Source organism: Ictidomys tridecemlineatus, chromosome 2 (genome assembly GCF_052094955.1).
Source record: "Ictidomys tridecemlineatus isolate mIctTri1 chromosome 2, mIctTri1.hap1, whole genome shotgun sequence".
Classification (NCBI taxonomy): domain Eukaryota; kingdom Metazoa; phylum Chordata; class Mammalia; order Rodentia; family Sciuridae; genus Ictidomys; species Ictidomys tridecemlineatus.
Genome location: NC_135478.1, coordinates 76,012,588 through 76,040,268, shown reverse-complemented (window position 1 = coordinate 76,040,268; position 27,681 = coordinate 76,012,588). Strand labels below are relative to the sequence as shown.

The window sequence follows — 27,681 nt, the reverse complement described above, 5'->3', positions numbered from 1 at the left end:
GACTCAGACCCACTCCTAATGCACGGGACCCAGAGGTGGGATTGCACATGGGCAGGGTGCGAGCTCTAGCTACCTAATGGGAAAAAGCAAATTTGATAAACAAACATAAATTTAAGAGGATTAAAGCCACATGAAATCAGTTTGTGTGTAGCATAAACTACACAGAAAAAGACCCATAAATTGAATCACATTAAAACTTAAAATTAAAACTTGCCAGGTGAGGTGGCACACGCTTATGATCCCATTGGCTTGGGAGGCTGAGGCAGGAGGATGGAGGGTACAAAGCCAGCCTTAGCAACTTAATGAGACCCCTGTCTTGTTATTTAGAGACGCTGTCTAAATAAATAAGACCTAAATAAATATGAAAAAGGGCTGGGGATGTGACTCAGTGGTAGAGCACTTGCCATGTATGTGTGAGGTGCTAGGTTCCATCCTCAGCACCACATAAAAAAATAAGGTGTTGTGTCCATCTATAACTAAAAAAATTTTTTTACAAATAGGAGCAAAGGTTATCCACAGGAATCTTGAGAAAAAGAAACTTGTGGTCAGCAGACGCTCAAAGGCATGTCTCTCACTAGGAGTGGGTGAACCGCAGGTCAGACACCCATAGGGTTTCATAGCCAGCAGGTGGGTAAACATTTAAACAGTCAACAAAACCAGGCGTTGGAGATGATGTGGCACAGAGGAGCTCCTACCCAGTCTTGCTGAGCTTCTAAGGGGTTCAAAAACTCAGGGAGTTGTACAGTAGGATCAAGTAAAGTGAAAGCTTCACATGCCTGAGGCCCAGAAGTTCCTAGGGGGGTGTGTGTGTGTGTGTGTGTGTGTGTGTGTGTGTGTGTTACCTGTGTGTGGACATATACACACACCTGGAGAAACTCTCACCTGTAAGAAGAGGCTCTTTGAATTCACCATAGCATTATTGATAACACAGAACGCTGGATACCTAGGGACGACCTCAGCAGGGTTATATAAATAAATAGTGCTATATTCCCATTACAGAAAACTGTGACAGAGGGACTGTGAAATAAACCAGAGCTAAATGTACCACTATTATAAATCTCTCAAGTGTAATGGAGAGTAAAATAAGTCAGTTACAGAAAGATGGGTTTTCGTGAGATACCATTTATGTCAAGTTTGTCACACGAAATAATATCATGTGTCTTCACATCATACATGTATGCATGTATGATAAAGTAAAATTAAAAGCGTACCCAGGGCTGGCGGGTAGACACTAAATTCAGGATAATGATTTGCAGGGATTTGGAAGAAGGGAGAGGGAAGGTGGGGGAGGGGTGCACCAGGGACTCTATCTTCTTTCTTTAAAAAATTCTTAAGCAGAGCTGGGCACAAGCATGTGCACCTGTGTTCCCAGCTTCTCAGGAGGCTGAGGCAGGAGGATCTTTCAAATCCAGAAGTTCAAGACCAACCTAGGCAACATAGCAAGGCCCTGCCCCATCTCCCCAAAAAATCTTAAGTAAATATGAAAAGATTTAAGCCATTGGATAGGGACCAGGTGTTTATTATTCTGCATGCTTTTTATTTTCTCCTAGTATGCTTTAAATGTTTTATGATTAAAAAGGAGAAAGAACTAGGAAATTCACCCTTCTTTTGTGACAACCAGGAAGGACAGTACCTCTCTACCAATGATGTTTTTCCTCTTTTCTCCCCTCTCTCAGGCTCTCTTTAAACTGTGGGGTTCCCCGGAGAAGTACCCCAAAGACATCCTGACCTACACGGAATTAGTGCTGGACTCTCAGGGCCAGCTGGTGGAGATGAACCGGCTGCCAGGTGGAAACGAGGTGGGCGTTGGCAGAGCCCGCTACCGGCCCGTGTCAGCCTTTCCAAGACTTTTCCTAGGAAGAAAGAAAACGCTTTCTTTATGCACCGGTGTCCCTTGCAGGTGGGCATGGTGGCCTTCAAAATGAGGTTCAAGACCCAGGAGTATCCAGAAGGCCGGGACGTGATTGTCATCAGCAACGACATCACCTTCAACATCGGGTCCTTTGGCCCCGGGGAGGATCTTCTCTACCTGAGGGCGTCTGAGATGGCCCGGGCCAAGGGCATCCCCAAGATCTACCTGGCCGCCAACAGTGGGGCCCGCATCGGCTTGGCCGAAGAGATCAAGCACATGTTCCAGGTGGCTTGGGTGGACCCCGAAGACCCCCACAAGGTACGTCTGGGAGCTGGGGTGGGGAGTGGGGCAGGCTAGCTGGTACCCAGCCAACGTCCTCAGCTCAAAACCTGAAATCGAAAACACTTCAACATTCAAAACTTTTTGAGGTGCCCCCCTGAAACCCCAAGTGCAACATTCCACACCTGACTGGGGACAAGTGACGGTCAACAGGCAGGTGCACTTAAAATATGGAATGAAATCACCTTCAGCCTCTGAGTCCACGGTGTAAACAAAACAGAAATGAATTCTGTGTGGAGACCTGGGTCCGAGCCCAGGATACCCCATTTATCTATGGAAATCTTCCAGTCTGAAAAAAATCCTAACCCCAAACAAGAGACGTCCGGCCTCTCCTATATGGTGTGTGGGGCTGATGGCACCTGGAAGATGACAGAAAAAAAGGCCCAGCCTTTTAAATGTCTGAAGTACGTATCCCACCGAGAGACGAAGTGCCCGTGTGAGTCTCATCGTTCACCAGTGTCGCTGGGATTAGGAAGAAGTGTCCCAGGCCCCTCAGAGGGACGATAATGAAAACAAGCTGATGAATACTGAGCCGGTGCGTGCTGAGCTTCTCCTGAATGTGTGAGTGAGGGAAGCACCGACCCTGGGCTCTGGAAGCTCTTAGAGGTCACCTGGGGACATATAGACCCCATTGCAATAAAAGGCAGAATGAATGAGAGAAAAGTCCACCTGTCCTGATCTGAGACCACAGGGGACACCTGCCCTTCCCAACTGGAGGCTGGGGAAATGTTCCCTCGACCAAGGGGACAAAATTCATTTGGGGGACAGCAAAGAAAAAAAAATTCTGTTCTTGTAGGAGTTGACCGTCCCTAATCCAAAAATCCCAAATCCAAAATGATCCCAAATCTGAAGCTGTTTGACCATGGATAGGATGCCACCAGGAGGCTCCCACACCTGACCTCTTGATGGAAAAGCACAAAGTTCCTCAAACGTGGAATAGTGCTCCCTCCGGCCTGTGTGTGCAGGGCCACATGAAACAGAAGAATTTCCCATTCCATCTCCGAGACGTTATGTGGCTGAGATTTCAGATATTGCAAGATCTGAAAATATCTGAATTGTGGCACTTCCGGTCCCAAGCATTTTGGATAAGGAATAGTCGACTTGTATGTACAACACACACGGTGCACAAACAGGGCACAGCGGTTGATCTTTTATTTATTTATTTTTGGTGCCAGGGATTGAACTCGGGGCACTCAACCCCTGAGCCACACACCCGGCCCTTTCTTTTTTGTGATTTTATTTAGAGACAGGGTCTCACTGAGCTGCTTAGGGCCTCCCTAAGTTGCCGAGGCTGGCTTTGAACTCATGATCCTCCTGCCTTGGCCTCCTAAGCTGCTAGGATGACAGGCGGGTGCCACCATACCCAGTGACAGTGATCGTTAATGTCGCTTTTTCTTGGGAGAGGTTAGCAATAGGGAGAAAGAATACCTGGAAGGGCTTCTTGGAGGAGCGATACTGAAAAGTGGAGCAACCAGGGGGTGGTGAGACTGCTCTAGGACGGTGGGAAGTGCTGAGCCGGAGCCGACCCTCAGGAGGGTTCTGACAGGGTCTCCTGGGTGTCCTGTTGTTAACGTCCATGCGGTGCTGACCTCAAAAACACGGCAGGGGCTTGTGGAGGCGGGGGATGGGCTCACAGGCTCACTGAAGTGTGTTTTTAAGGGATTCAAATACCTGTACCTGACGCCCCAAGACTACACCAGAATCAGCGCCCTGAATTCCGTCCACTGCAAGCACATCGAGGAGGCCGGGGAGTCCAGGTGAGTGACTTACCAGGGCCCTGATTTCACTTGTGGTCACCTCCGCTCGTAAGGGGGACTCCATCTCTGCTCCGGGCCTGAGGCAGTACCCTCCAGTGGGTGCTGTTGGTCCCTTTCTCAATTCCCATGATGTCCCAGGAGCTAGAGGCTCCCTTTATCCCCCAGGTATCCAAATTGGTGCCGTGGTCATCTGGGACGGAGCGGGTGAGAGGCAAGGGTCAGGTCTTTGAGGGAGTCAGAGGCTCCTGCCTGTCTTTTCGGGGAAAACCCTGTTTGTTTATCTTAATGGTTAACCAGAGAATTTCCCAGGTGTGATTTTCTGAATGATACGTGGGGGGAAACTTTAAAAAAATATATTTTTTTAAATTTCCATAGTCAATTAAGTTTAAGAAAGTCAAGAGTGTTTTGAGAAGCTCCAAGTAAAATGGGGTCTAATAACTCCTTCCTGCGGGCCTTCTCAGAGCCTTTAACCCACCACAGTGCTCTGTGACTTCCTAACGGGGTTTGGCTAACCGGTACTTCTCGTTTCAAGGTGGCCATGAGATCTTGGTTGGTCAGTCATGAACTGTGGACCCCCACCTCTCTGGAGACCAAAAGCTGGTCTAGACTGCTTTGGAGCCATGAGGGGTGGGGAGGATAGTCGCCATGAGCCCCTGGACAGCAGACATCGTTGGTTGGGGGAGGGTGACGTCTGTTGAACTTGACCTTTAGACGGTTTAGTGCCAAATCTGAGGGTCCTTGCCCTTTGCTTCCCTGTCACCTGTTCCAGTCCCTTCCCTCACTCATCCTCCTGCTCTGGGGCCTTGGGAGACACACCCCCTTGAACTTTGGGGGGACAGAGTTCAGTCTTTCACCCGCGCTTGGCTCCTAAGGTACGTCATCACCGACATCATCGGGAAGGACGACGGCCTGGGCGTGGAGAACCTGAGGGGCTCGGGCATGATTGCTGGGGAGTCCTCCCTGGCCTACGAAGAGATCGTCACCATCAGCATGGTGAGCACCCCAATTTCTTTTCTATTACAGAAGCTATGCGCTTGTCACAGAAGTCGAGGGACTTGGCTGTGAGCCCTAGGTGACATCACACAGCTCCTCCAGGGACCCACACAGAGCCACTCCTAGTTTGCACCCATCTCACAGTGTTTTAAAGCCAACTCTCCTAGCAGGTCTCTTCACCCAGTAGCCCGTTGAGACCCAAGTTTTCAGTTCTGTGACTATTTCTACGAAACGGACACAGTGCGTTAAAACAGGTGGAAATCACAATCCAAAGCTTATTGTGATTCACTGTCATTAGTAATATGAGTGAATACTATCATTATTACTTTTCTCCAAAGAATAAAACTCTCAAAATAGATTTATTTCAGCATTACCTAAGTGGAATGTTTGTCACTCAGTTTCCATAAATGGGACGTTGGGACATAATGGGCTTCGGGGTAGACCCTTAATGGAGAAGAATCTTTCCTCCCCCATTTATATAACCTCAATCCTGTTAATACGACCCAATAAAATCCTCAGTTCTTTAATATCAGAACTCAGGGTTTTTTTTTTTTTCTGGTATCAGGGATTGAACTCAGGGGCATCCCCAGCCCTATTTTGTATTTAATTTAGAGACAAGATCTCGCTGAGTTGCTTAGGGCCTCGCTTTTGCTGAGGCTGGCTTTGAACTCGCCATCCTCCTGCCTCAGCCTCCTGAGCCACTAGGATCTACTGGGTGCCCATCAGAACCCAGTTTGTTTGTTTGTTTTATTTTTACTTATTTATTTCTCAATGTGGTGCTGAGGATCGAACCCATGCTAGGCAAGTGCTGTACCACTCAGCTCCAACCCAACCCTGGCAAAACCCAGTTTTAACAGTTACCTTTTGTAGTTGGTTTGTTTGAGTCAGGGTCCAATCTTTTCTTTTTTTTTTTTTTAATATGTATTTTTTTGGTTAGATGCAATACCTTTACATTGTTTATTTATTTTTATGTGGGGCTGAGGATCAAACCCAGGTCCCGCCCATGTGAGGCGAGCACTCCACCACTGAGCCACAGCTCCAGCCCTGCAATCTTTTCTTATTTTAAAGGTGTTAAAGGTTTAGAAAAACCTTTAACCTGACTTTAACTGGTATAAAATGAATATTTCCCCCTCCCACACACCCCTCATGACCTTTCCAAAAAACGTCCCCTGCTTCTTCTAGTAGCCATACTGACAGTCTCTTCAGTGGTCAGCTGTCACTCAAGGCCTTATTGTTACACACGGTGTTGGAGCTCCATTTTCTACCTAGAAAATCAAGTTGGCCGTGAGTCTTTTTCAGGCTTGTTTCCTAGGCACACATGAATAGCCCATCTCTTTGAATTTCAAACAGTTTGGGACTCATCCGAAGCCACAGGGTGGTACAGAGAATTCCCGGGTGCCCTTTGTCCAGCTCCCCACTGACAGTATCCTACCTACCACAGTGATTATCAAAACCAGGAAGGTGACGTGGCACAGGGCTGTGGGCCTGCTGCAGACCCTACCTGGATTTCCTCAGTTTCTGCTCACACTCCTGGATGTCCTTGTGTCAGGGCAAGAGAACGAGATCCCTTGTGAGCGGCTGAGCTCAGAGGAGCTGCCCAGAGCAGCTGAACCCAGCCTCCCGTCTGCTGCTCTCCCTACAGCCCCTCTTCTTCTTGCTAGTCGGCTTTCTGTCAGGGTAGCAAATGCCCGAGAAAATCAACTTACCAGGACAAAAGGTTCATTTTGACTCACAGTTTAGGAGGGTCTAGTCCATGATCAGTTGGCTTTGGGGCCACGGCCAGGCAGCACACCATGGTGAAGGCCTGTGGCAGAGGGACATCTCTCTGACCTCATGGCCGGAAAGCCAGAGGGAGAGAGGAAGGGGCTGGGGTCCCACAGTCCTCTTTCAGGGTGTGTCCCTAGGGACCCAAGGTCCCCCCACCAGGCTCGCTCCCTCTTCAAGTTTTGCTAACTCCCATATGGCCAGTCGGGGACACGGAAGACCCACGTGACAGCAGAAACCAAGCTGCACCCCACCAGCGGCTCCAAGAATGAGCTTTGGTTTTGCTGTTTGGCCCCAGATCAGGTTGCCCTTGTCCAGGAGGTGACCTGCATTTGTGCCTTGCAGGCTGTTGAGTCCTTCCTCTCTGCGGGGTAGGGCGATGCCACCCTGTGGGACTCAGGAGGGGCCCTGTCTCCACAGGTGACCTGCCGCGCCCTCGGGATCGGGGCCTACTTGGTGAGGCTGGGCCAGCGGGTGATCCAGGTGGAGAACTCCCACATCATCCTCACGGGGGCCAGCGCCCTCAACAAGGTGACCAGAGGGGCCCCGCGGGGGGTCGGGGGGCCAAGGGTCATTTAAAAATTCCATCGACCTCTGGTGGGGAATCTCTCCCAGTGGGTCTCATTCCTACCGTGTGAGAGCTGTTGTTCCAATTTTGTAATTATCTGGGCGCCTTCTGAGCCAAAATAAAAGAAGTTCTAAGCTCCTCTGGTGGAACTATTTTACATTAAAAAATATTGAAGTGGCAAGATGCTTTGTAGGAAACTGGACAAGGCACAATGACAAATGATTCCTGACATCAGGTTCTAGGGTCACTGGTCTGGGTACGAGCTGGGTGGCAAAGGGTTTGAAAGCTCCCGGTTGATTGTCGCATGCAGCCGGGATTGAGACCCACTCTGGGCAAGGTAATTCCCAACAGCAGGACTTTGCTAACCGCATTGTGTCGAAGCAGGTGCTGGGAAGAGAGGTCTACACGTCCAACAACCAGCTGGGTGGTGTTCAGATCATGCACTTCAATGGCGTCTCCCACATTACCGTGCCGGATGACTTTGAAGGGGTCTACACCATCCTGGAGTGGCTCTCCTATATGCCAAAGGTGCAGGATCGCTCCTGGGCTTAGAGCCTAGAGGACTCTATCATCAAGCCCATTTGGGTGGTGTGGAGGGTGGGGGGTGGGAAGCCCTTCAGATGTGGCTAGGTTCATTCCCTCCTCCCGCCTGCCTCTCTGATACCCAGCCCTGTGCGAGCTGCTGGTTGCTGTTTTGGTGGAATCATAATGATTTTTTAAAAAGGAATGACCTTCACTCCCCACCTTCATCAAATCCATTTGAATGGTGGAATGCACTCAGGACTCCTGACACTGGATTTCAAAAGAATCCATAGAGCTAGCCCTTGCCTGGCATTTCCCAACCAGAACATTGGCTTCCAAAGCCCGAGTGAGAGGCATAACCAGGCATAATTGTAGTTGGAGGCAAAAAACTACGGGTGTTACTGAGAAGCCCTGGAGACTGAATTGGAGACGGCTTTCTTTTCTAGGATAACCTCAGCCCAGTCCCTATCATCACACCCACTGATCCTATTGACAGAGAAATTGAATTTCTCCCGTCCAGAGCCCCCTACGACCCCCGGTGGATGCTTGCCGGAAGGCCTCACCCAAGTAAGTCCTTAAGTGTGTTGCCAGGGACCTGGAACTTCGGTTTCTTTTCTGGGCCTGAGATAAAAGAGCCTGAAGGTAGAAGCATTGATATTTTTCCCCATATCCCAGAGGGATGTCCCTAAGCTGAGAGGCTAGTGGAGTTGGGGGATGGAGATTTTACTCTATGGTTTTCTGGAGTCATTGACCAATGAGTGTTGGAAACAGCTGTAGTTTCTGGGGCTCATAAATGGAAGGGGACTCTGAGTTTCCCAGGATGGGCAGCTTGGCCTCTTTCACACACACACACACACACACACACACACACCTCTCTCCCCTTCTGAAGGGGATGGCTCTGTCTCTTAGAGTATGTCATTACATTCTGAGCAACCAGAATGGACCGGAAAGCTGAGCTCCCCTGACACCTGTCACCATATCCCAGGTGTCGAATTCCACCTGCTGCTCCCTGCAGATGTGCTCTGCTCACTGAGCTGTGTGCTGATGCGGGGACGTGACCCTTTAGCCAACAGAAGCATCTCTGTGGTTGCGTCCCTCTCTGCTTTCCTCTGAGGCCCTTACGCCTGTGAGCATGGAGGGCCCGTGTCTGACTCAGTTCAGAAATGAGCCACTTTGTGCTGGAACCTTGCTCCGTGGAATCCGGCCAACCCTGCCACAGAGCCCAAGTGGGCTGCTTGGTGCCCGGCACCAGCCTCCGTCGCTCACGCCTGCAGCTTGAGACACTCCCCGCGGGCTTGCATCCTCTTGTCATGACTGAAGCCACCTACACCATGCTGTGGATTGAAGTTGCTGTTTCCTTCCCAGAAGTGGCATTGATGTCGCATTGTTTTTATCCTACTCTGGGACGTGGGGGGCTCTTCCCAGCCCAGTGGTTCCCAAGCTGTAGTTCAGGGGTGTCTTCCAGGGCTGTGTCTCTTCCGGAAAGAGGTGCCCGGAAGGCCTGCTCTTGGGCAGGAGGGCGGGGCCTGAGGCATCACCGCAGCTGGAGGCGGCTGGCCCTCCATGTGGGCTGAACAGGCTCCATGTTGTCTTTGCGGCGTGGCTTTTGTTGCTGCTGTTTTGTTTTGGGAGGTGAGTGGTGGGGAGCTGCGCGTTTTTAGGGAGAAAAGGGCATTTGGGCTCTGAGGTCAGGGTCAGGCTGTCCTCAGATGAGGACGCCAGCCTGGGGTGTCACCAGCCCCTCCACCTGGGCTCCTGTCTTCTGCCCACAGCTCTGAAGGGGACCTGGCAGAGTGGCTTCTTCGACCAGGACAGTTTCAAGGAAATCATGGCGCCCTGGGCCCAGACGGTGGTGACGGGACGAGCCAGGTAACCCTGATGACAGGACGGGAGCAGTCTGCAAACCCCTGGCCTTGCCAGGCGCTGGGACTCCCAGCATCCCAGGGTCCCCAGGGGTGCCTCCTCCTTGGCCCCAGGATTTTCTGGAAGAAAAAACCCAGTTTTGCCAAAGGTTTCCTGGATGATGAAGCCGTTCGTAGATTCTGTTCTCATCTGTGGCCTCAGAGGCACCTCAGTCAGCTGCTCCTGGGGCTGGGACCTTGTCCCTAGCCTCAGTCCCCTAGCCGTGGGGTCCCTTTGGGCCTCAGAAGGTGGCCCTGGTACCCTTCTGGAAAACCTCAGACCCTCAACACTCTGACTCCGTGTAAGGAGCCCCTGGAGGGCACCACGGCCGATGGAAGCCATCAACACTTGAATGCTCAAGTGAGCGCCCCTCTAGCCACATGGTCCTCATCTTTGGGGACCTTCCCCCGCATGGAGCCCTCATGACTCACCACTCACATCCCTGGCAGCACGTGGAGCTACGTCCACAGGCCTCTGGGCCTCCACGCCCTCCTCTGTAGAATGGGGTGGTCGTCCTACCCAGAGGGCCTCCATGACCATGAACGCAGCAGTGCGTTACAGACTGGAAGTGCCACGCAGGGCGCCCACGTGGCGGTGTCCCTGTCATAGTTATTATCTACCTTCCTGGACAAGAAATATTAAAATGCAAAGCACGGTTGGGCACAAAGTTGTGTTCTCTGTGTTTATTTAAAATGCATTTTTCGTAACAACCGGAGATGACATCCACGCCTCCTTCCACACGGAGGCCCTTGGTCCAGAGATGGCCGTGCTCCACCTGCCCATAGGGTCATTGCATGAGTGAACGAGAACGTCCCCATGAAGCACGTGACCCGGGGTGGCCACCAGTACGAGGTGACGGTCCTGATGTCACGGTGACCCCTGAGCTCAGTTTCCATCAGGCTCAGTGTCCCTTGGCCCTCTCCACAGGTGGTTTTTTCTCTGTGCTGAGGTCATCACCAGCTGCAGGTGATGGGTGGAGGGGCAGTTTAAGGCTGGGGTGTGGCTCGGGGCTAGAGCACTCACCTTGCATGTGCAAGGCCCTGGGCTCGATCCCCAGCCCCCCCCAAAAAATGTCTAAAGTTAGAATTTAAATGAAAGAGGTCACCTGGGCGTCTCCTTGAGCTGCCGTATGGGACAGTTCAGGTGAGGAGTGCAGCTGTTGTCACAGGAAGTCCTCTCAGGCCAGCTGCTGCAGTCCCAGTGGCCCCTCACCCGACAGGGCATGGGCACCTGCTGGACCCCCGGCTTGCCAGGTTCTTGGAGCTTTTTTTTGCCATCTATTAATCCACCAGAGTGGAACCAGCGTTCTCCTCCACATGGCCTTGTCCCCACTCCCAGAACCCTGCAGCCAGGGCTGGGTACAGCCTGGTCTCCCACCCCGAGGTCTGCCCAGGGGCTGCCCGGTGCCCGGCTCACCTGTGCTCACCTTCCAGGCTGGGGGGCATCCCCGTCGGAGTCATCGCCGTGGAGACGCGGACCATGGAGATGGCGGTCCCCGCGGACCCTGCCAACCTTGATTCCGAGGCCAAGGTGAGGGGCTGTGGCTGCTGGGCGTCATTCTGCTGGTAGGAGAGGGTCCTGCTATCCCAGCCTGGAGGCTAGGAAGCAAGGGCCATGGCCCTGGGTGCTGGGAGTGTCCCTGGGGCCCCCTCCACTGAAGTGTGTCTGCTACCTCTGGGGGGATGGTAGGTCCTGGGGAGCCCCCTCCCCCAGCCCTGCCCCCACTGCTGTTTCCGCCGTCAGCTGCAGCCCACAGTGGGAACTGCCCGGGGGTGGGGGACTGCTTTGCGGGATCTCAGTGTGGCCTTGACTAGCTTGGCACCTCTCTGAGCTTAGACATGGGGACAGTGGGACCCTCTGCTGCTTGGTGAGTGTCACATGAGGCAGATGAGCTTTGAGCCTCCTGGCTCCAGTGTTGGTGCCAGGGACAGGCTGGGGTTGGAGTCCCAGCGACCCACGGCCGCTTGGGGTGTGTGACGCGGGCCGTCCGTGTTCCAGATCACCCAGCAGGCGGGCCAGGTGTGGTTCCCAGACTCGGCCTACAAAACCGCCCAGGTCATCAAGGACTTCAACCGCGAGAAGCTGCCTCTGCTGATCTTTGCCAACTGGAGGGGCTTCTCTGGGGGCATGAAAGGTAGGGCCGCCTGATCCATCCTTGTGGTCACTGCAGCCTTGGTCCCCGGGCAGCGCCTTCTGCATGTCCTGCCCCCGCTGTCCCCTTAGCTGTTCCTCCTGGAGACCAGAGGTGGTTCAGGTAACGCCGCCCTTTTTTATAGATGAAGAGCCATATGTCAAAGGCTGTGTGGCTTCCTAGAGGTCACATCTGAGTGGCAGGAGGGGAGGTTAGGTGGCCTGGCTGTCACCTCCCCACTTGGTAAGATGAGAAGGACATGCGCCCACCCACCTTCCCTGGGGCTGCTCCAAGCCTCAGGTGACCTTAGGGCTGTGCAGGCTCCCTCAGCACCACGCATCTCCAGATGCAGTGGCTGTCAATGGGATGCAGAGGAAAGGGCTAGCATGGGAGGGAGGCAGATCTGCTGTGCATCCTTGCTGGCTAGGCAACCTCTCTGAGCCTCAGTTTCCCTCCTTTGTGCAAGGAGTTAAAATAGAACCAACCTTGGGAGGCCAGAGCGAGGTTCCCGTGCACAAGGTGCGCGTATTGGTGGTGACATTACTGTCACTGTGTAGGGTGCCTGGGTACCTGGAGGGTGTGTCTTGGTGGGAGGTGAGGGCAGGGGAGTAGGGGCCGTTAGGATTGGGGGCTCTCTGTATAGGCCACACAGGGTGGCAGGGGTCTCAGAGGTGAGTTGCTTCTGGTGCCTCTGTTTACAGGTGAGGATACGGGCCACACTGGGTGACTGGCCTGTCCAGGGCCACACTGTCACTCAGGGGACCGTCTATGCTGGTCGGCGCCCCCTCCCAGCCCAGTGCTCACCAAGCCTCCCAGCAGACCCTGCTCCCTGGGGACCCAGGGACCGTCTGGGCTGTGGGCTTTGCGTGTGGGTGAGCCGGGGCCTCCGGTCACCTAAGCGGGCGGGTGGCCTTGCCTTCCAGACATGTACGACCAGGTGTTGAAGTTCGGGGCCTACATCGTGGATGGCCTCAGGCAGTACACACAGCCCATCCTCATCTACATCCCGCCCCACGCGGAGCTGCGCGGGGGCTCCTGGGTGGTCCTCGACTCCACCATCAACCCCCTGTGCATAGAGATGTACGCGGACAGAGAGAGCAGGTGGGTGGTCCCCCATCAGCCCGAGTTTCCTGGAGACAGAGGTCCCTCACTGAACTGGGGCAAAAGCAGCACGGGAGTGGGTTTTCTCAACAGCTGGAACCCACAGGTGGTAGAGGTATTGTCTCCTTATGTAACTGATCCTCAAGGAAGTTTGCCATGGAAAAATAATAAAGGAAATACCAAAATGATAACATGATTAAAAATGAAATATTAAAGGAAAGACTCAAAGCCCATGAGCCTCCTGGCAGCCAGGAGGAAAAGGGAAATATGAGTTCTGCCTCTCCCCCTAGGCTCTGAGGCTAGTTTCTGGGCCCAGGGTCTGTCACCACGCCTGACTCCTCTCAGGGATGGGGAAATTCTGACAGAACACGTGACCAGATAAAGACCTGAATGATGGGGTCCTGTTCCTTGTGGGGGAGAAACCTTGTCATTTTCTTCAGGAGGAATAAATCCCAGAGGCTCTCAGACGGGGTGTGGTAGGAGTGCCTGTCGTGGTGGTCGGGGCCTTCAGAGGGAGCACCTTATGCTACCTGCTGTGTCGGACATAAAGTCCTCAAGAGTGGTTCTTCCCCAAATGTGGGCACCCCGTTCTGGGTTCACTCCTTCCTCCTTCCTTAATTCACTGAGCAGTCACTGACTTCCTGCCACAAGCCAGGCATTTTGTTGGGTATTGTGTCACGATGTCCAGTGAGCCAGCCTGTCCTGTCTTCACGGTGCCTAGACCCTCATGGCAGGCTCCTGAGGCCAGTCCTTGGGGAAGACTCGGAATCCTGCACCTCACTTGAAATTCAATCAACTTCTCCCTCTGGCCGCTAGGAAGCTCAGAGCTGCCTGTCGGTTTCCTAGGGCTTCTAACCTATCCAAAGCAGAAGGGGGTGAGGTAGGCTGAGGGGTGAGTGGGAAGGTTGGAGATGAGGGGGTTCTTGGCACAGAACAGGCTGGGCTCTGTCACTCCTTCTAAGCTTTAAAGGGCTCAGAAACGGTGCCCCGGCTCTAGAAGAGCAGGAATCGGGGAAAGTCACAAAGGGCCGTGCTGGGAGTTACGCTGTTACGGAGAGAGTTATGAAATGCAGCTCAACGGCTCTCCAGAGTTGAGAAAGCATCATTTTAAGATGTTGGTTCAGCCCTTCCTTCCCTGGGTATAGAAACAGAAACCCAGAGAGGGAAAGTGACTTGCCCGAGAGCACACAGCAGATCTGTGTTAGAGCCGACACCCAGGTCTCCCAGCTCCCTTACCCTGAGCTTCCTCCACCTCCAGGAGCTGGGGCTTGCTGGCGATGCCTGCACCCACCCACTCCTGCCTCTTCTTTTTACAGGGGGGGCGTTCTGGAGCCCGAGGGAACGGTAGAGATTAAGTTCAGAAGAAAAGACCTGGTAAAGGCCATGAGGCGCATTGACCCCGCTTACAAGAAGCTCGTGGAGCAGCTAGGTGAGGGGGCTGGGGGCCAGGAGGGGGGGCAGCCAGTCCCATCATGGTGGTTTCTAATGTATTAAAAAATGAGCAAGAAAGAGGGCTGGGGCTGCGGCTCAGGGGGAGAGCGGTTGCCTCGTATGTGGGAGGCACTGGGTTCAAATCTCAGCACCGCAGAGAAATGAGTGAATCAAGTAAAGGTCCAAGCCAGGCACCGTGCTGCACGCCTGTCCTCCCAGCAGCTGGGGAGGCTGAGGCAGGGGGATGGCGAGTTCAAAGCCAGCCTCAGCACAAGTGAGGCCCTGAGCAACTCAGGGAGACCCTGCCTCTAAATAAAATACCAATAGGACTGGGGGTGTGGCCCAGGGGCCGAGTGGCCCTGAGTTCAATCTCTGGTACCAATACCAATCAATCAATCAATCAATCAATCAATAAAAATCCATCAACTAAAATAATATTTTTTTAAAAAATGCAGTAAAGACCTGGGGTTGTGGCTCAGTGGTAGAGCGCTCGCCCAGCGCAGTCAGGACCTGGGTTCGATTCCCAGCACCACATAAAAATAAAGGCATTGTGTTGTGTCCTTCTACAAAAAAGGTCTATTCTCTCTCTCTATCTCTCTCTCTCTCTCTCTTTAAAAAAAAAATATGCAGTAAAGACACACCAAACACAGCTATGGTAATTGTGAGATTTTTCCAAATATTTGTATTTCCAAGTCAATTATTTTAACATTAACACACACACACACACACACACACACACACACACACACAGGTTTACTATCCCTTGGGAACAGGTATATTCCAGATGGCAATTTTTTTGGACTTGGGAATATTTGCATCTGTACAATGAGGTCTCTTGGAGACGGGACCCACATCTAAACCCCAAGCTCATTTATGTTTCCTCGACACCTTATGTATAAAACCTGAAGGTGATTTATGCACGTTGTTATGCACCTGTAATTTGATGGCGACCTGTGCCTCGAGGTCCAGGATTTTCCACTGTGACATCATGACGGCACTTTACAAGCTCTAGGTTTTGCAGCATTTGGATTTTGGATTTTGGGGTCAGGGATGCTGAACCTATAACACCACTGTGAATTTATTTCTTAGCACAAAGTATAACAATTGAAGTGTTGGGGTTAGAATTGTGGTGACAAAATCCTATTTATTTAACGTTTTCATTAGTGCATCATAGTGGGGCCCAAGAGTGGGTCTGTTTCAACATGAGAACACCTGCACGGAGCCCAGCTGGCCCCTCAGTCCCCAGCGCGTCCTCTTTCCCTCTCTGCCCTCCCCCTCCCCTTCCCTTTATTCTGCTGGGCTTCCTCCTGTTGATTCTTGGTTTTGGAATCAGTGCTCTATAGAGAGGCCTGAGGGGACCTTCATGGTGGTTCTTCATGGACGTACAGAGCAGTGGGTCAGTTGCTCTCCACCACTCTTCCCTCTTCCCGTCCCTTCCACCTCCCCCTCAGTCCCCTTCCTCTCCCTTCTGTCCCCCCCTCCCTGATTTTGCAGCAGTTTCTGCATCTGAGAGGAAACATCTGACCCTTGACTTTCTGAGTCTGGCTTATTTCACTTAGCACCATGTTCTCCAGTTCCATCCATCTGCCAGCAAATGCCGTCACTTCATTCTTTTTAGTGGGGAGGGCATACCAGAGATTGAACTCAGGGGCCCCCGACCCCTGAGCCCCATTTCAGCCCTAGTTTGTACTTTGTTTAGAGACAGGGTCTCACTGAGTTGCTTAGGGACTCACTGTTGCTGAGGCTGGCTTTAAACTCGCCATCCTCCTGCCTCAGCCTCCTGAGCTGCTAGGAGGACAGGCCTGAGCCACTGCCCGTGGCCATCATTCCATCCTGTATGGCTGAGTAGAACTCCGTACACATTTTCTTTACCCATTCATCCATTTGTTGACAGGCACCCAGTTGGTTCCATAACTTGGCTATTGTGAACTGTGCTACTGTACACACTGACATGCCTGTGTCCCTAGAGGACACATAGAGGGTGGTGATTCTAGGTCTTTGGATAATACCGAGGAGTGGGAGCTAGACCTTTGAGGACTGTCCATACTGCTTTCCAGAGTGGTTGTGCTGGTTCCCAGTCCTACGAACAACGTGGGAGTGTCCCTTTCCCCGGGTCCTCACCAGCGTCTATCATCGTTTGTATTCGTGATGACTGCCATCCTAGTGAGGTGACATCTCAGTGTAGTTTAGATTTGCATTTCCCTGGTGGCTAGGGAGGTAGAACATTTTTTTATATATTTGTTGGCCATTTGTGTTGCCTCTTTTGAGGAAATCCGTTGAGTTCTTCTGCCTGTTTATTAATTGGGTCGTTTTTCGTGGTAAGGGTTGAGTTCTTTGTCTATTATGGATGTTCATCCTCCTGGAGGAGCAGCTGGGAAAGATTTTTCTCCCCCGTTCTTGGGTAGACAGAATCAGTACAGTCAAAACAGCCCTGAGTGTTACACAGGTTCAGTGTAGTCCCCACCGCAGTGCCCATGACATTCTTCACTGAGGGCCACACACAGTCCTAAAATACATCTGGAAGAATAAAAGACCCAGAATAACCAGGCAGTCCTGAGCCAGAAGAGCAGGCGTGAGGTATCCCAGCGTTGGGCCTCCAGGTGCCCCACGGAGCTGCGGTACCAGAACGCATGGCAGCGGCATCCAGACAGACACGAAGAGCAGTGGAGAGCAGATAGACGGATGACGTCATCTGATAGTCAACACAGGTGCCAAAAACATGCCTTGGAGAAAAGACAGCCTTTAAGTAAATAGGAAAACTGGGTATCCACGTGTCCAAGGGTGGAACTACACCCTCACCTGCCGCCCTGCACAAGTCAACTCAAAACGGACCAAGACCACAGATCCAGACCGGGAACTGCAGCCGCCAGAAGAAACGGCTCCACACCCCTCACGTCGGCCCAGGCCCCGAGTTCAAAACCCTGGAGCCCGGGAAGTGACACCAAGAATCAATAAGTGGGGTGACAGCAAATCAGAAAGCTTCTGCACGAGCTTGGAGAGCCACAAATTGTCCCTTTGGAATTGCCAGCTGGACATCAAAGTTGCACCATTTTGTTCGACGGCTTTGCTTCATCGAGGTCTGTAGGGGTGGTCTGCTTCAGGTGTCCGTTTGTTCTCCACGTTATGGCAGCGGCTTTATCACTGAGTCTTCCCCAGATGTGTGGCCCAGTACGTGTGAGTTCTTTGTTTTGGCATCAGGGTAGTGCGGACCTTGGGGATTTGGGAAGTCTGTTCTATTTTCTGGATTTGTGTACAATTGGCATTATTTCTTTAAATCTTTGATAGGAAGATTCTAACTACAAAGTCTCCTTCTTATAGGAATATTTTCTTTCTTCCTCCTCTTCTTCTTCTTTTTTTTTTTTTTTTTTTTTTTGGTCCTGGGGATTGAACCCAGGGGCACTTGACCCCTGAGCCCCATCCCCAGCCCTATTCTATATTGAATTTAGACACAGGGTCTCACTCTGTTGCTGAGGCTGGCTTTGAACTCCCATCCTCCTGCCTCAGCCTCCCGAGCGTGTGCCACTGGACGGGGCTTCTTATTGCATTTTATAATTTGTATTAAAATAGTAATTGATAGTATGCTGTGGAGCAGAGGGCCTGACAGAAGGGTCAGAGTTAAAGCTGCATGTAGGACACCGTCCTGCCGACATGAGTCTATTCCTGAGCCCACAGAAGGTGCTTGATTTAGGGAGAACATCAGCGTTAACGCCCCAGTATCTCATGGGGCCCGCCTGTCCTGCAGACGTTTATGCACTGTCAAAAAAAACCCTCCAGCCCTGCCCTGTGTGGCCGTGTTCCGAGGTGCGCCCGGGTCCTGAGCGGCTCCTCTGCCCCCGCAGGGACGGCCCAGCTCCCGGAGAAGGAGCGCAGGGAGCTGGAGGGCCGGCTGAGGGCGCGCGAGGAGCTGCTGCTCCCCATCTACCACCAGGTGGCGGTGCAGTTCGCCGACCTCCACGACACGCCGGGCCGCATGCTGGAGAAGGGCGTCATCTCCGTAAGGCGGGGGAGGACCCCCTGAGGCCACCAGGGCCCCACCGGGGAGGAGAGTGGGGCTGAGGGGGGGGGGACCGACCTGGGAGTCACCTGAGGAGCTTAAAACAAAAGTCTCCATGCTGGTGGCACCGGCACAATGACACCCTAGGCTGGGAGCAGGGAGCCCTACACAGTCCCAGGTGGTAGCAGGAAGCTCGAGATTAGTGTTGACCAAGGCGAGGACCCAAGGGAGCCCTCGTGCCACCCGGGTTCTCCCAAGCCCTGGCCTAATGTCCCCAAGAGGACATCCCATAATCACCTCCACTGCGTGCCAGCTTCTCCTGCTGGAATGTCGCGTGTCCCCAGAGGGGGAGGTGGCCGGTGCTGGTTTAGGCGGGGCTCTGCCCCTTGCGGGGCAGCGTCCCTCCCCCACGCACAGCGACCTCGCTGTCGCCTGTCGCCTGTCTGGAGGGGGACAGCTCGGGAGGGACAGTTGCTCAGCCTGGCCGCCCACAGGACGTGCTGGAGTGGAGGACGGCCCGCACCTTCCTGTACTGGCGCCTGCGCCGCCTCCTCCTGGAAGGCCAGGTCAAGCAGGAGGTGCTGCGCGCCAGCGGCGACCTGGGCCAGGAGCACGTGCAGTCCATGCTGCGCCGCTGGTTCGTGGAGACCGAAGGGGCCGTCAAGGTGGGCCTGGGGCAGGGGCGAGCCGGGGTCCCAGGGGCCTGCCCCGTGCAGGGTCCCATCTGAGCAGCCTGTCCCCCCCAGGCCTACCTGTGGGACAATAACCAGGCGGTGGTCCAGTGGCTGGAGCAGCACTGGCAGGCGGGGGAGGGGCTGCGCTCCGCCATCCAGGAGAACATCAGGTACCTGCGGCGCGACTCCGCCCTCAAGACCATCCGCGGGTGAGTGTCCTGTCCCCAGCCCGGCCTGTTCTCCAGCTGCCCAGCTCCAGGGCTGCAGGAACCCGCACTGTCTTTGGTAGCAAGGTGCCAGGCCCGATTGCCCGGCTCCACCAGGGGACCACACTGCCCAGCGTCCCCTCTCCCAGCACCAGGCCAGGGGGAGGCCCAGAGACCTGGGAGGCCACAAAGATACCACGATGCCTTCTGTTGTGATTCCTGCTGGAATCTGGAGGGTGACTTGTCCCATGTCACACCCAGAACCTGGTGGGTGTCCCTCTAGACCTGGAGTTTGGGTTCCTGTCCCACTGCCAGCCTTTCCAGAGGGCAGCAGGACCCCATTTAGGGTATGAAGCTGGGTACTCACCTCAGGTGCATCACACCTGTAATCCCAGAGATCAGGGAGGCTGAGGTGGGAGGATCACAAGTTGGAGGCCAGCCCCAACAACTCAGCAAGGCCCGAGTGACAGTGTTTCAAAAACCAGAAAAAACTGGGGATGTGACTCACTAGAGCACCCCTGGGTTCAACCCCCAGCACCAAAAGGAAAGATAAACAGAGAGTCCATCACCCGGCCAGTGACCAGAGAGGATGGTGCTACCCTTGAGGTGTCCTGACCCTCACGAATGTGTCACCCCCTGTAAGAGGACACGGCCAAGGTCGAGGGCCCTGGACTAAGCGACAGGAGTGACCCAGCCCTTTGCTCCCCCGCAGGCTGGTCCAGGGGAACCCCGACGTGGCCATGGACAGCATCGTGTACTTGAGCCAGCACATCAGCCCGGCCGAGAGGGCCCAGGTGGCCCAGCTGCTGTCGTCCACCGAGAGCCCGGCGTCCACCTGAGTACTCCAGGACCAGGGGCGGGAGAACCCAGGCGACCGGCCACAGGCCCAGCCAGGACCTTGGCGCCTGCTGTGTCAGAGAAACGCAGCGTCCGGCGGACGTGTGCCCTGCCAGGGCAGCTGGCCTTGGCCCACTCCTGCCGGGTGGAGGCTGGGGCTGGGCTCTTCGCCTCCTTTCCTATCAGATCATGGGATCCTTTTTTTTTTTCTTTTTTTTTTTTACTCTGAGACCAGCACTTGACATAAACGTGACCTATTTCAGCAGAATCAACAGCCAGGTAGGGGACCCCTAGGGACAAGACCAGAGAAGCCCATTTTTGTACCGAGGAGTGTGCAGATGCTGCCCGGGTGAGGTTTGTTTGTCTTTTTAAAATCATTCAGATAATGAAATGGCATTTAATTCCCAAATGGCCCTGGTGAGCCGCTAGGATTGTTGGCCCTCGTCAGCGGACGGTCACTTCTTCAAAGAGATGAAGCAAAATGAGCAGAAATGTCCCAGGCTGCAGGCCTTCGAAGGGTCACAGGCTCTGCCCGGCCCTCTCTCAGAGAAGAGGGACCCTGCTGGACCTGCCCCCCGGGCGCACCTCAGGCCTGACCAGGGGACACAGATGCAGGGGAGCCCTCCCCAGGCTCAGGCCCAGCTTGCTCACCAGCGAGCGTCTTGGCCAAGGTCACCGCCACCTCCCCCTTGAGGCCCCTGGGGACACTGTCCCCTCTTCACCTGTTACTTCTGTGTCCACGGTGGCTTCCAGCACTGAGGGCAGAGCCATGGGCAGCTGAGGACGAGACGATGAAACCCTGCCAGTCTGCTCAGGAAGGACTCGGTGACAGTGTCCCCAGCCCCTGGCCCTGCAGACTGCACCCGCCAGCCCTTGCCGTTTGGGCCTGTGAGGGGGAGAGATCCGGTCCCGCCAGCCCCTGTGCTGGGCGGTGGTTCCTCCAGGACACTGGACATTACACCTGGCCGGTGGCAGCCCATGGGGCGCTGTGGAGGCCTCGGGCCGAGATGCGGGAACCTGAGTTTAAAAAAAAAAAGTCTAGCCATCAGCAAATGACAACCCTGGCACACGAAGGTGGTGTGGCATGAGGGAAGGAGAAAGCTGCTGGATCACCTGCTGTTGCACACAGAGGCTGGGCCCGGGCTTTGATGCTGCTCTGGGAGCTGCAGGCCTCTGGGTTGTGGAGGACAGACAGGCCGTGCTGCCCCCAGCTCCGTGGAAACGCGCACAATAAACTATTTTTTGGAGGAAGCACTTTGGCCTTGACTGACTGCGTAGCCCAGAAAAGGCAGGCTGCCCGCTGGCTGTGCCCGCCGGAGACCCCAGCTCTGGAGCAGCTGGGGACGCAGGGCGGGAAGCCGAGGGCCAGACTGTAGTCCTCGACGTCTTCCCCTTCTTTAAGCCCCGAAAGGCTTTATTTAACCAAATTATAGGGAGCCTCTTCCATCCATGAGGCCCAAAGGAGGCTTCTCTGGAGGAACCATGGCCGGGTCCCTGTTCATCTCCGTCGCCCAGCACTGCCGCCCAGCCCTCCTTTGCAGATGAGGAAAGCCAGGCTCAGAGAGGTGGAGGCACCTGTCCATGGGCACACAGGACAGCCCCTTTGACTTCAGAGCCCAGCCCCCTCCTTTCTGACAGAGGCTCCTGGTGGTCTGGTGTGGCTTGAGCCACCCTTGGGAATTGGCACGGGTCCAAATGGCAGAAGCCTTCCCCCTCCCCCACTGCACTTTATCAATATACAGGGACTATTCAATTTTGTCTCTAAAACACAGAACAATGGTCACTTTTATTCTGTCCGGCATATTTTTTCTTGGCATTTCCACCTCACTGGGGTGGGTCATAGCCCAGGTGTGTATTCCCAGCAGAGCCAATTAGAATGCTTTGGGGGTGACTGACAGCACTGACAGGTGGAAAGAACCTGCCAGTGTAGAAGGAGGTGGTACCAGAAATGGAGAGGCCCAGTCCTGTGGATGCCTGGATCAAGCCATACCTGAAGTCCCAGGAACTATGTTTTTTTTTTTTCTTTTTATGCTCACATTAGTTTGAGTGTGAGCTACATTCTTGTCCCTAGACGTGGCTCACTTGACCCAGAAGCAGCAGTTAAAGCCCACCCACACCAGCACCATAGAGGCTGCATCAGTAAACCCCACAGGTAGAGAGCTGAGAGCAAGCTACCTGCAGCCCCCGCTGAGGTGGGCAGAGGAGGCTCTGGTTGTATTTTGTGTCCTGGAGACTACACATGGCTACTTAGCTCAGCTTGAGTCAGACAGACACCAGGGGCTACCTGCGGGCCGATGCTGCCGGAGGCTAGACCATTGGAGGTGGCTCACTTTCCTTGACAAGGCTGGCTCTCCTCCCACAGGGGTGGGGGACAGGACCAGATCCCTCCACATGGACAGAGGCCCCTAAGGTCCAAACGAGGCTCACATCCTTATGCTCTGCCTCCCCTCCAGAGTTAGGGTCACTTTCTCCCTGACTTGTATTTTGAAGTTTTCCAAACACCAGAGGTGGAGGTATTGGAAGCAAACACCAGCCCCCGGCCACCTGCCCAAGCCACCTCTCCACCCCACGGCAGGACTTGCCGTCCTGCCTCCCTGTCCATCTTCCGTCTCTCCTTTTACCTGTGCCTCCATCTTATAATCTTGCCGCGTTTCAGAGTGAATTGCAGGAGGAGCACACTTCTCCAGAGTTACTTTGTTTCAAAACAGTTTTGTTGGTTGTTTGTTTCCAGAGTTTTCCTGTAGCCAGGACCACAGTAGTCCCAGGTCCCCAGTCCCTTAAAGTGCGCAGCAGAGTAGTTGCACAGAACCTCGGCCTGTTTTTTTTTTCTTTTTTTTTTTTCCTGGCTCTGATATTTTTTTCTGAGTTTTTAATCTTGTCACTTCCCCCCACACGACGTAACAATCTGCACAGCATTCACACTGTGTGAGTGATGGGGAATGACCTGGAGCGGTCTTACAGGGTACAAGAGGAAGTGTCAAGGTTCTGTGCAAACACTCTACCATTTATCTTAAGGGATGGGCTATGGAGAGCTGGCTGTCCCCAAGAAAATCAGAACAGTGCCCGGGGGAGGCAGCTGGCTGTGCCTCGGGAGGGAATCGGGGCCTCGGGAGGCTTTGTTTTCATCTGCTATTTTATTGAGCACGTGCTATGTGCCACGCGCTGTCAGGGGCAGAGGCACCAGCCGAGCCCTCCTCGTCAGCCCTTGGGGACCGACATCCAGGGCTCCCAACAGGTAGGCATTGCAAGTGGTTAACTATTAGGAGACCCTCGGGGTCACAGCTAGTAGGCAGTGTTACATCCAGAGATGCCCAGGGTGACCTTCCAAGGCCACTGAGGCAGGAAGGGAACTAGGCACAGGCCACAGAACGCCTCCCTAGGGACCACTGTGCCCAGGAAGGCCTTCACTAACCCACCCTGGTGGGCACTGTCCATGCAGCTACGCCCCAAGCCAGGCTGCTGTGGGCCAGAAAGCCACGCTGCTCCAAACACCGTGGGGCACGAGGCTTGGGGTCGGCCAGCCTGGGCAGTCTGGCTACGGCAGCCTGAGCTGGTGGCTGGGGGTCAGAGTTGCTTCTAAGGTTTCAACTTCTTGGCGATTGGAACTGTCAGATCACCTCCAGGGGAGCGGGAGTCTCCTGCGGGAAACGCCTTCCCTCTTGACTTTGCCTCGAGGACCCCTAGGCATCCCTCAAAACCCCACTCCAACGATACAGCCTTCTCTGACCACCTCTCCAGTGAGTCGGACCCCCCTCTGGGGTCCACAGCCCTGTTCTCCACTCCTGTGCAGTGTTTGTGGAGCGTGGATTTATGGGTGAATGTATTCCTAGGCATCTCCACATCCCTCTGGTCACCCACCGAGGACAAGAGTCCACCACGGACTGAGGGGGCCTCCGCCGGAACATGAGGTCAAAAATCGGCTTCTGGTGACATTCTACATCCTGTGACATCTGACCCGTGGCAGGTAGCTTCCAGCAGAATAGTATGTAGGAGATGCAGGCAAAGAGTCGACAAGGTTCTTTTCTAATCCATTTTTTCTTGTGCTAAGATAGACATAACAGAATTTACCCTCTTAACCTTTGGCTTTGGGTTTGTGGCAGGGGTGTCTGGCTGTGTGGCCCAGGATGGCTTCAAACTCCTGGGCTCAGGCCGTCCTCCTGCCTCGGCCTCCGGAGTAGCCGGGACTGTCACCCAAACTCAGGCTCCGGGGGCAGAGCTGTAGGGATGAGCCCAGATCTGGGAGGAGCTTAGGCACAATGGCTTCCTGGGGACTTCTGCTCAAGCCAGAGGGGACACGGCACAAGGGCCCAGAGAGCCCCGGCTGACAGCAACCAGCGACAAAGCGGGGCGGCTTTAAGGGCATCTCAGGGCTTGGCAGGAACTCGGTCCCTTGATGTCACCCCGTGCAGAGGCAGGACCTGGGTTGTGCCTGTGCTCTTTGTCACCTGTCTCCATGCCGCGAGTGGTCGGCTGTGCATTGGTTATGCTAATAAGGTGAACGTCACCGTGGCTTGCTTAGTGACCTCTACATAAGCATTTGCCACCTGCCTCCTGGCATCGGCCCTTATCATCCGGGAAAGTCTCTGGCCTTGTTTTTAGCAGAACAGTGGCGACCCCACGGGGGTCCCAGGTGGCATCCCGCTGACCACACAGAATGGGAAGCTGCGCTGGGCTCCCGGCTGCCCCCTCCTGGGCTCCCTCCCTCCCACCACCTTGCAGACTGCTCTCTTAGCTCCGGATTCTCTGGAGTGGCTGCTAACCCCATAAGACTGAGTGCTGGCTGTCTGCTCTCTGTCCCCTGAGGGGGTTGGTCCCTCAGTCCTCAGAGGCCCTGCTTTCCGTGGGGGTCCCTGATTATCAGGCGGGCGCCCCTCTTCACCATTTTCAATTGTACAGTTCAGGAGCAGCAAGTGCCTTCATCTCCCCCTGAGACCCACGCAAAGCTGAAAGTCCAGATCCATTAAAAGACAACTCCTCCCTCGCCCCTCCCCGCCCCGGCACCTGCCGCTCTGCTTCCCGTCTCTATGAATTCTACAGCTCTAGCTACTCGCTATAACTGGAACCCTACAGCATCTGTCTTTTTGTGACTGTGTCCTTAAGGTTCATTCATGTTGTAGCATGTGTCTGGATTTCCTTCCTCTTCGGGGCTGAGTAATATTCCATGGAGTGTAGGTACCGCTGTGTTCATCCTGTCATCTGCTGACGGACACGGGTTGCGTCTGCACATTGGCTGTTGTGAGGAAGGCTGCGGTGTCCCCCGCTTCCAGTTCTTCTGGGTTCACGCCTGGAAGTGGGACGGCGGGGTCACCTGGCTGTGGGGCGTGGCCTTCTCTGCGGCAGCACCACCCCGACTTCCACCTTTCACATTCCTCGGGCAACGCACGAGGCTCCTACTCCTCCGTCCTCCCAGCTGCCTGTTTTCTGAGGTGCTTTGTGGGGGTTCCTTTGTTTGATAGCAGCCCCTGCGAGGCGTGGAGCTGCCAAGTCCTTTTAATTCGGGTGTCGTAGGACCTTTTCCCTGACCCGCTCACACCGCCGCAGGACAGTGGGGCCCGAGGCCCTGGATCCCTCCGCCTCCCTCCTCCCTCCCGCCCCAGGTTCTGCGTGTCGCCTTCCAAGCGCAGCAGAGGCCGCCTGGCAGAGGTGGACCCCCGAAGTAGAGAAAGGGCGGCCAGGCTCATCACCCCGAGGAGGGACCCGCGGGCTGTCCACCACCTTCCCCGTCCGCCCTCGGTGTCACCTCATAACTCACCTCGGAGCTGTGCAAGGGCCCGGGGCCCTCAGCCCCAGGAGAGGAACGTTCTGGACTCTCCTGGTCTTGTCCTGCCTGTCTCTTACCCAGCCGCCCAGTGAGCCTCGGGCCCTCTGCTGTGGCATCTTGTCACCCTTTCCTCGGTCCCACATTTAGAAGGGGTTCTTGTTAAAAACCCAAATCAGATGGCGCAGTGGCCTATGCCTGTCATCCCAGCAGCTCAGGAGGCTGAGGCAGGAGGATCGCTAGTTCAAAGCCAGCCTCAGCAAAAGCGAGGCTCTAAGCAACTCAGTGAGGCCCTGTTTCTAAATAAAATACAAAATAGGGCTGGGGATGGGGCTCAGTGGTCGAGTGCCCCTGAGTTCAGTCCCTGGTACTCGGGACACACAAAAATGAACCCTCAAATCACCTGGCACAGGGTGGCACCTCTAATCCCAGCTACTGGGGAGGCTGGGGGGAGAGGCAGGCTGGGGAGAGAGGCTGGCCCTACCTCAGCCCAGGCAGGAACCCAGACGGCAAGATCTTCTTACCCCACAAGGAGAAGGGCCCCAGGAGCGGCTGCTGACCAGCGTCTGGGACCCGGGTTCCTTCCTTAGCCAAAGGTGCTGTCCATGTGGCTGGCCTCGTGCCTGGCAGAGAGTCCAGAGGCTCCTCGGGCTGAGCATCCACAGGGAGGAAGCAGGTCCCAAGGTGAGCTGTCCCCCTTCTGCAGCTAGAGTTGTCCCATCCCACGGCAGCTGGGGAGCTGTACTGAGGTGGCAGTTCTCCTGGGCTGAGCATAGCTCTGGGGACAAGGTGACCTGGGGACGAGGTGGCCCTGGGCAAAGGGCACAAGGCCTGGCCCCCACGCCTTAGGCTGCCACTGAAGCTGCCCACGAGTCAGCACTTGCTGGTCTTGTCCTGCTGCCCCTGACCTTGGAGGGCTGAGACTCCAGAGGCAGGAAGTGGTCACCTCTGTCCTCACCACAGGAAGTCCCATCCACACGTCCAGCCTGGTGTCACCTCCCACCTCCGACAAGCTCCCCCAGCTGCCGTCTGAAGCCCACACTGGACAGCCAGTGTGGTCCCAGGAAGGGGCTGGCGGGGTGCCGGGAGGCCTGCGTCTGGGCTCCAGGGCACGGTGGCCTTCCTGCCCTCTTCCGGTCGCAGAGGCCACAGGGCAGCGCGTCACATCCGGCCTTGTCTCTTGCCTCCCTCTGGAGCCCAGCTGGAGGATCCAGGGCCATCTCCCTGTGTGAGGCCAGCCGAGGAGGACAGGGGTCCTGTCTGTACCCTTGGTGCCCCTGGCCATGTCATGTGACATGTGCAGGTCCCAGGGCTTAGGATGTGGTCGGTGCTGGTGGAGGGGACAGTATCTGCCTGTCACGGGACAGCAGCATTTTACCCTGTGGCAGGAGGAGGGCCAGATGGGACCCACTGTGCCTGAGCGCGTCCCGTGGCTGCTGCTGTCCGGCTGCTGGAGTGGACCTGGTTATGGACGGGGCGGTGGAGCCGCGGCCCTGGGACCCCGCGTGTCGTCTAGTTCCCCGCCAGCTCCCCAGAACCTTGCTCAGCTGAGCCCTGTCCTCTCCTCCGTGACCTCCTCCTGGCACCCGTGTCACCTTGGCCCGCACAGAGCCTGCGCCCTGCACCCTGGACGTTCTGGCCTGGACTCAGGCCAGCCTCGGCCCCGACCCCCACCCGCAGGGAGAAACTGAGGCCAGGCTCCAGCCGGGCTCCTCCCGGCTCCCACGGGGCCCCGGGGCTCAGGCGCTGTCCCCCAGCCTAGCACCCAGGAGTGGGGGCGCACGCCTGCCCTCAGCCCCTGCAGAGCACGTGGGGTGACACTCACTAGCTGTGACCAAAATGGCCTGGTCAC

The 27,681-nt window shown here is 54.9% G+C and overlaps 1 protein-coding gene and 1 long non-coding RNA gene across 8 annotated transcripts in view; one reads left to right on the top strand and one right to left on the bottom strand.

The window, feature by feature from the left end:
* The window catches only part of Acacb (acetyl-CoA carboxylase beta), a 124,634-nt gene extending 103,312 nt beyond the window's left edge, over positions 1-21,322 (top strand). For 6 of the 7 annotated variants that reach the window (XM_078038943.1, XM_078038942.1, XM_078038944.1 and 3 more), the window contains 16 exons: positions 1,677-1,799; positions 1,901-2,170; positions 3,851-3,948; positions 4,821-4,941; positions 7,126-7,236; positions 7,658-7,801; positions 8,242-8,362; positions 9,568-9,664; positions 11,131-11,227; positions 11,696-11,831; positions 12,752-12,929; positions 14,246-14,358; positions 18,200-18,354; positions 18,849-19,019; positions 19,101-19,237; positions 19,947-21,322. In XM_078038943.1, coding sequence (XP_077895069.1) covers positions 1,677-1,799; positions 1,901-2,170; positions 3,851-3,948; positions 4,821-4,941; positions 7,126-7,236; positions 7,658-7,801; positions 8,242-8,362; positions 9,568-9,664; positions 11,131-11,227; positions 11,696-11,831; positions 12,752-12,929; positions 14,246-14,358; positions 18,200-18,354; positions 18,849-19,019; positions 19,101-19,237; positions 19,947-20,073 — 2,199 coding nt within the window. In that variant the 3' untranslated portion in view covers positions 20,074-21,322. Of the gene's footprint in view, positions 1-1,676; positions 1,800-1,900; positions 2,171-3,850; positions 3,949-4,820; positions 4,942-7,125; positions 7,237-7,657; positions 7,802-8,241; positions 8,363-9,260; positions 9,428-9,567; positions 9,665-11,130; positions 11,228-11,695; positions 11,832-12,751; positions 12,930-14,245; positions 14,359-18,199; positions 18,355-18,848; positions 19,020-19,100; positions 19,238-19,946 lie in introns of those variants that run through there. The other variant, XR_013434659.1, reaches the window with a different exon arrangement.
* On the bottom strand, positions 20,270-27,008 carry LOC144375175 (uncharacterized). Its single transcript, XR_013434660.1, has 2 exons — positions 26,354-27,008; positions 20,270-25,355 (listed from the first exon to the last, which is right to left on the bottom strand). It is a non-coding gene; the product is annotated as an uncharacterized LOC144375175 (long non-coding RNA).
* Between the last annotated feature and the right edge of the window lie 673 nt (positions 27,009-27,681).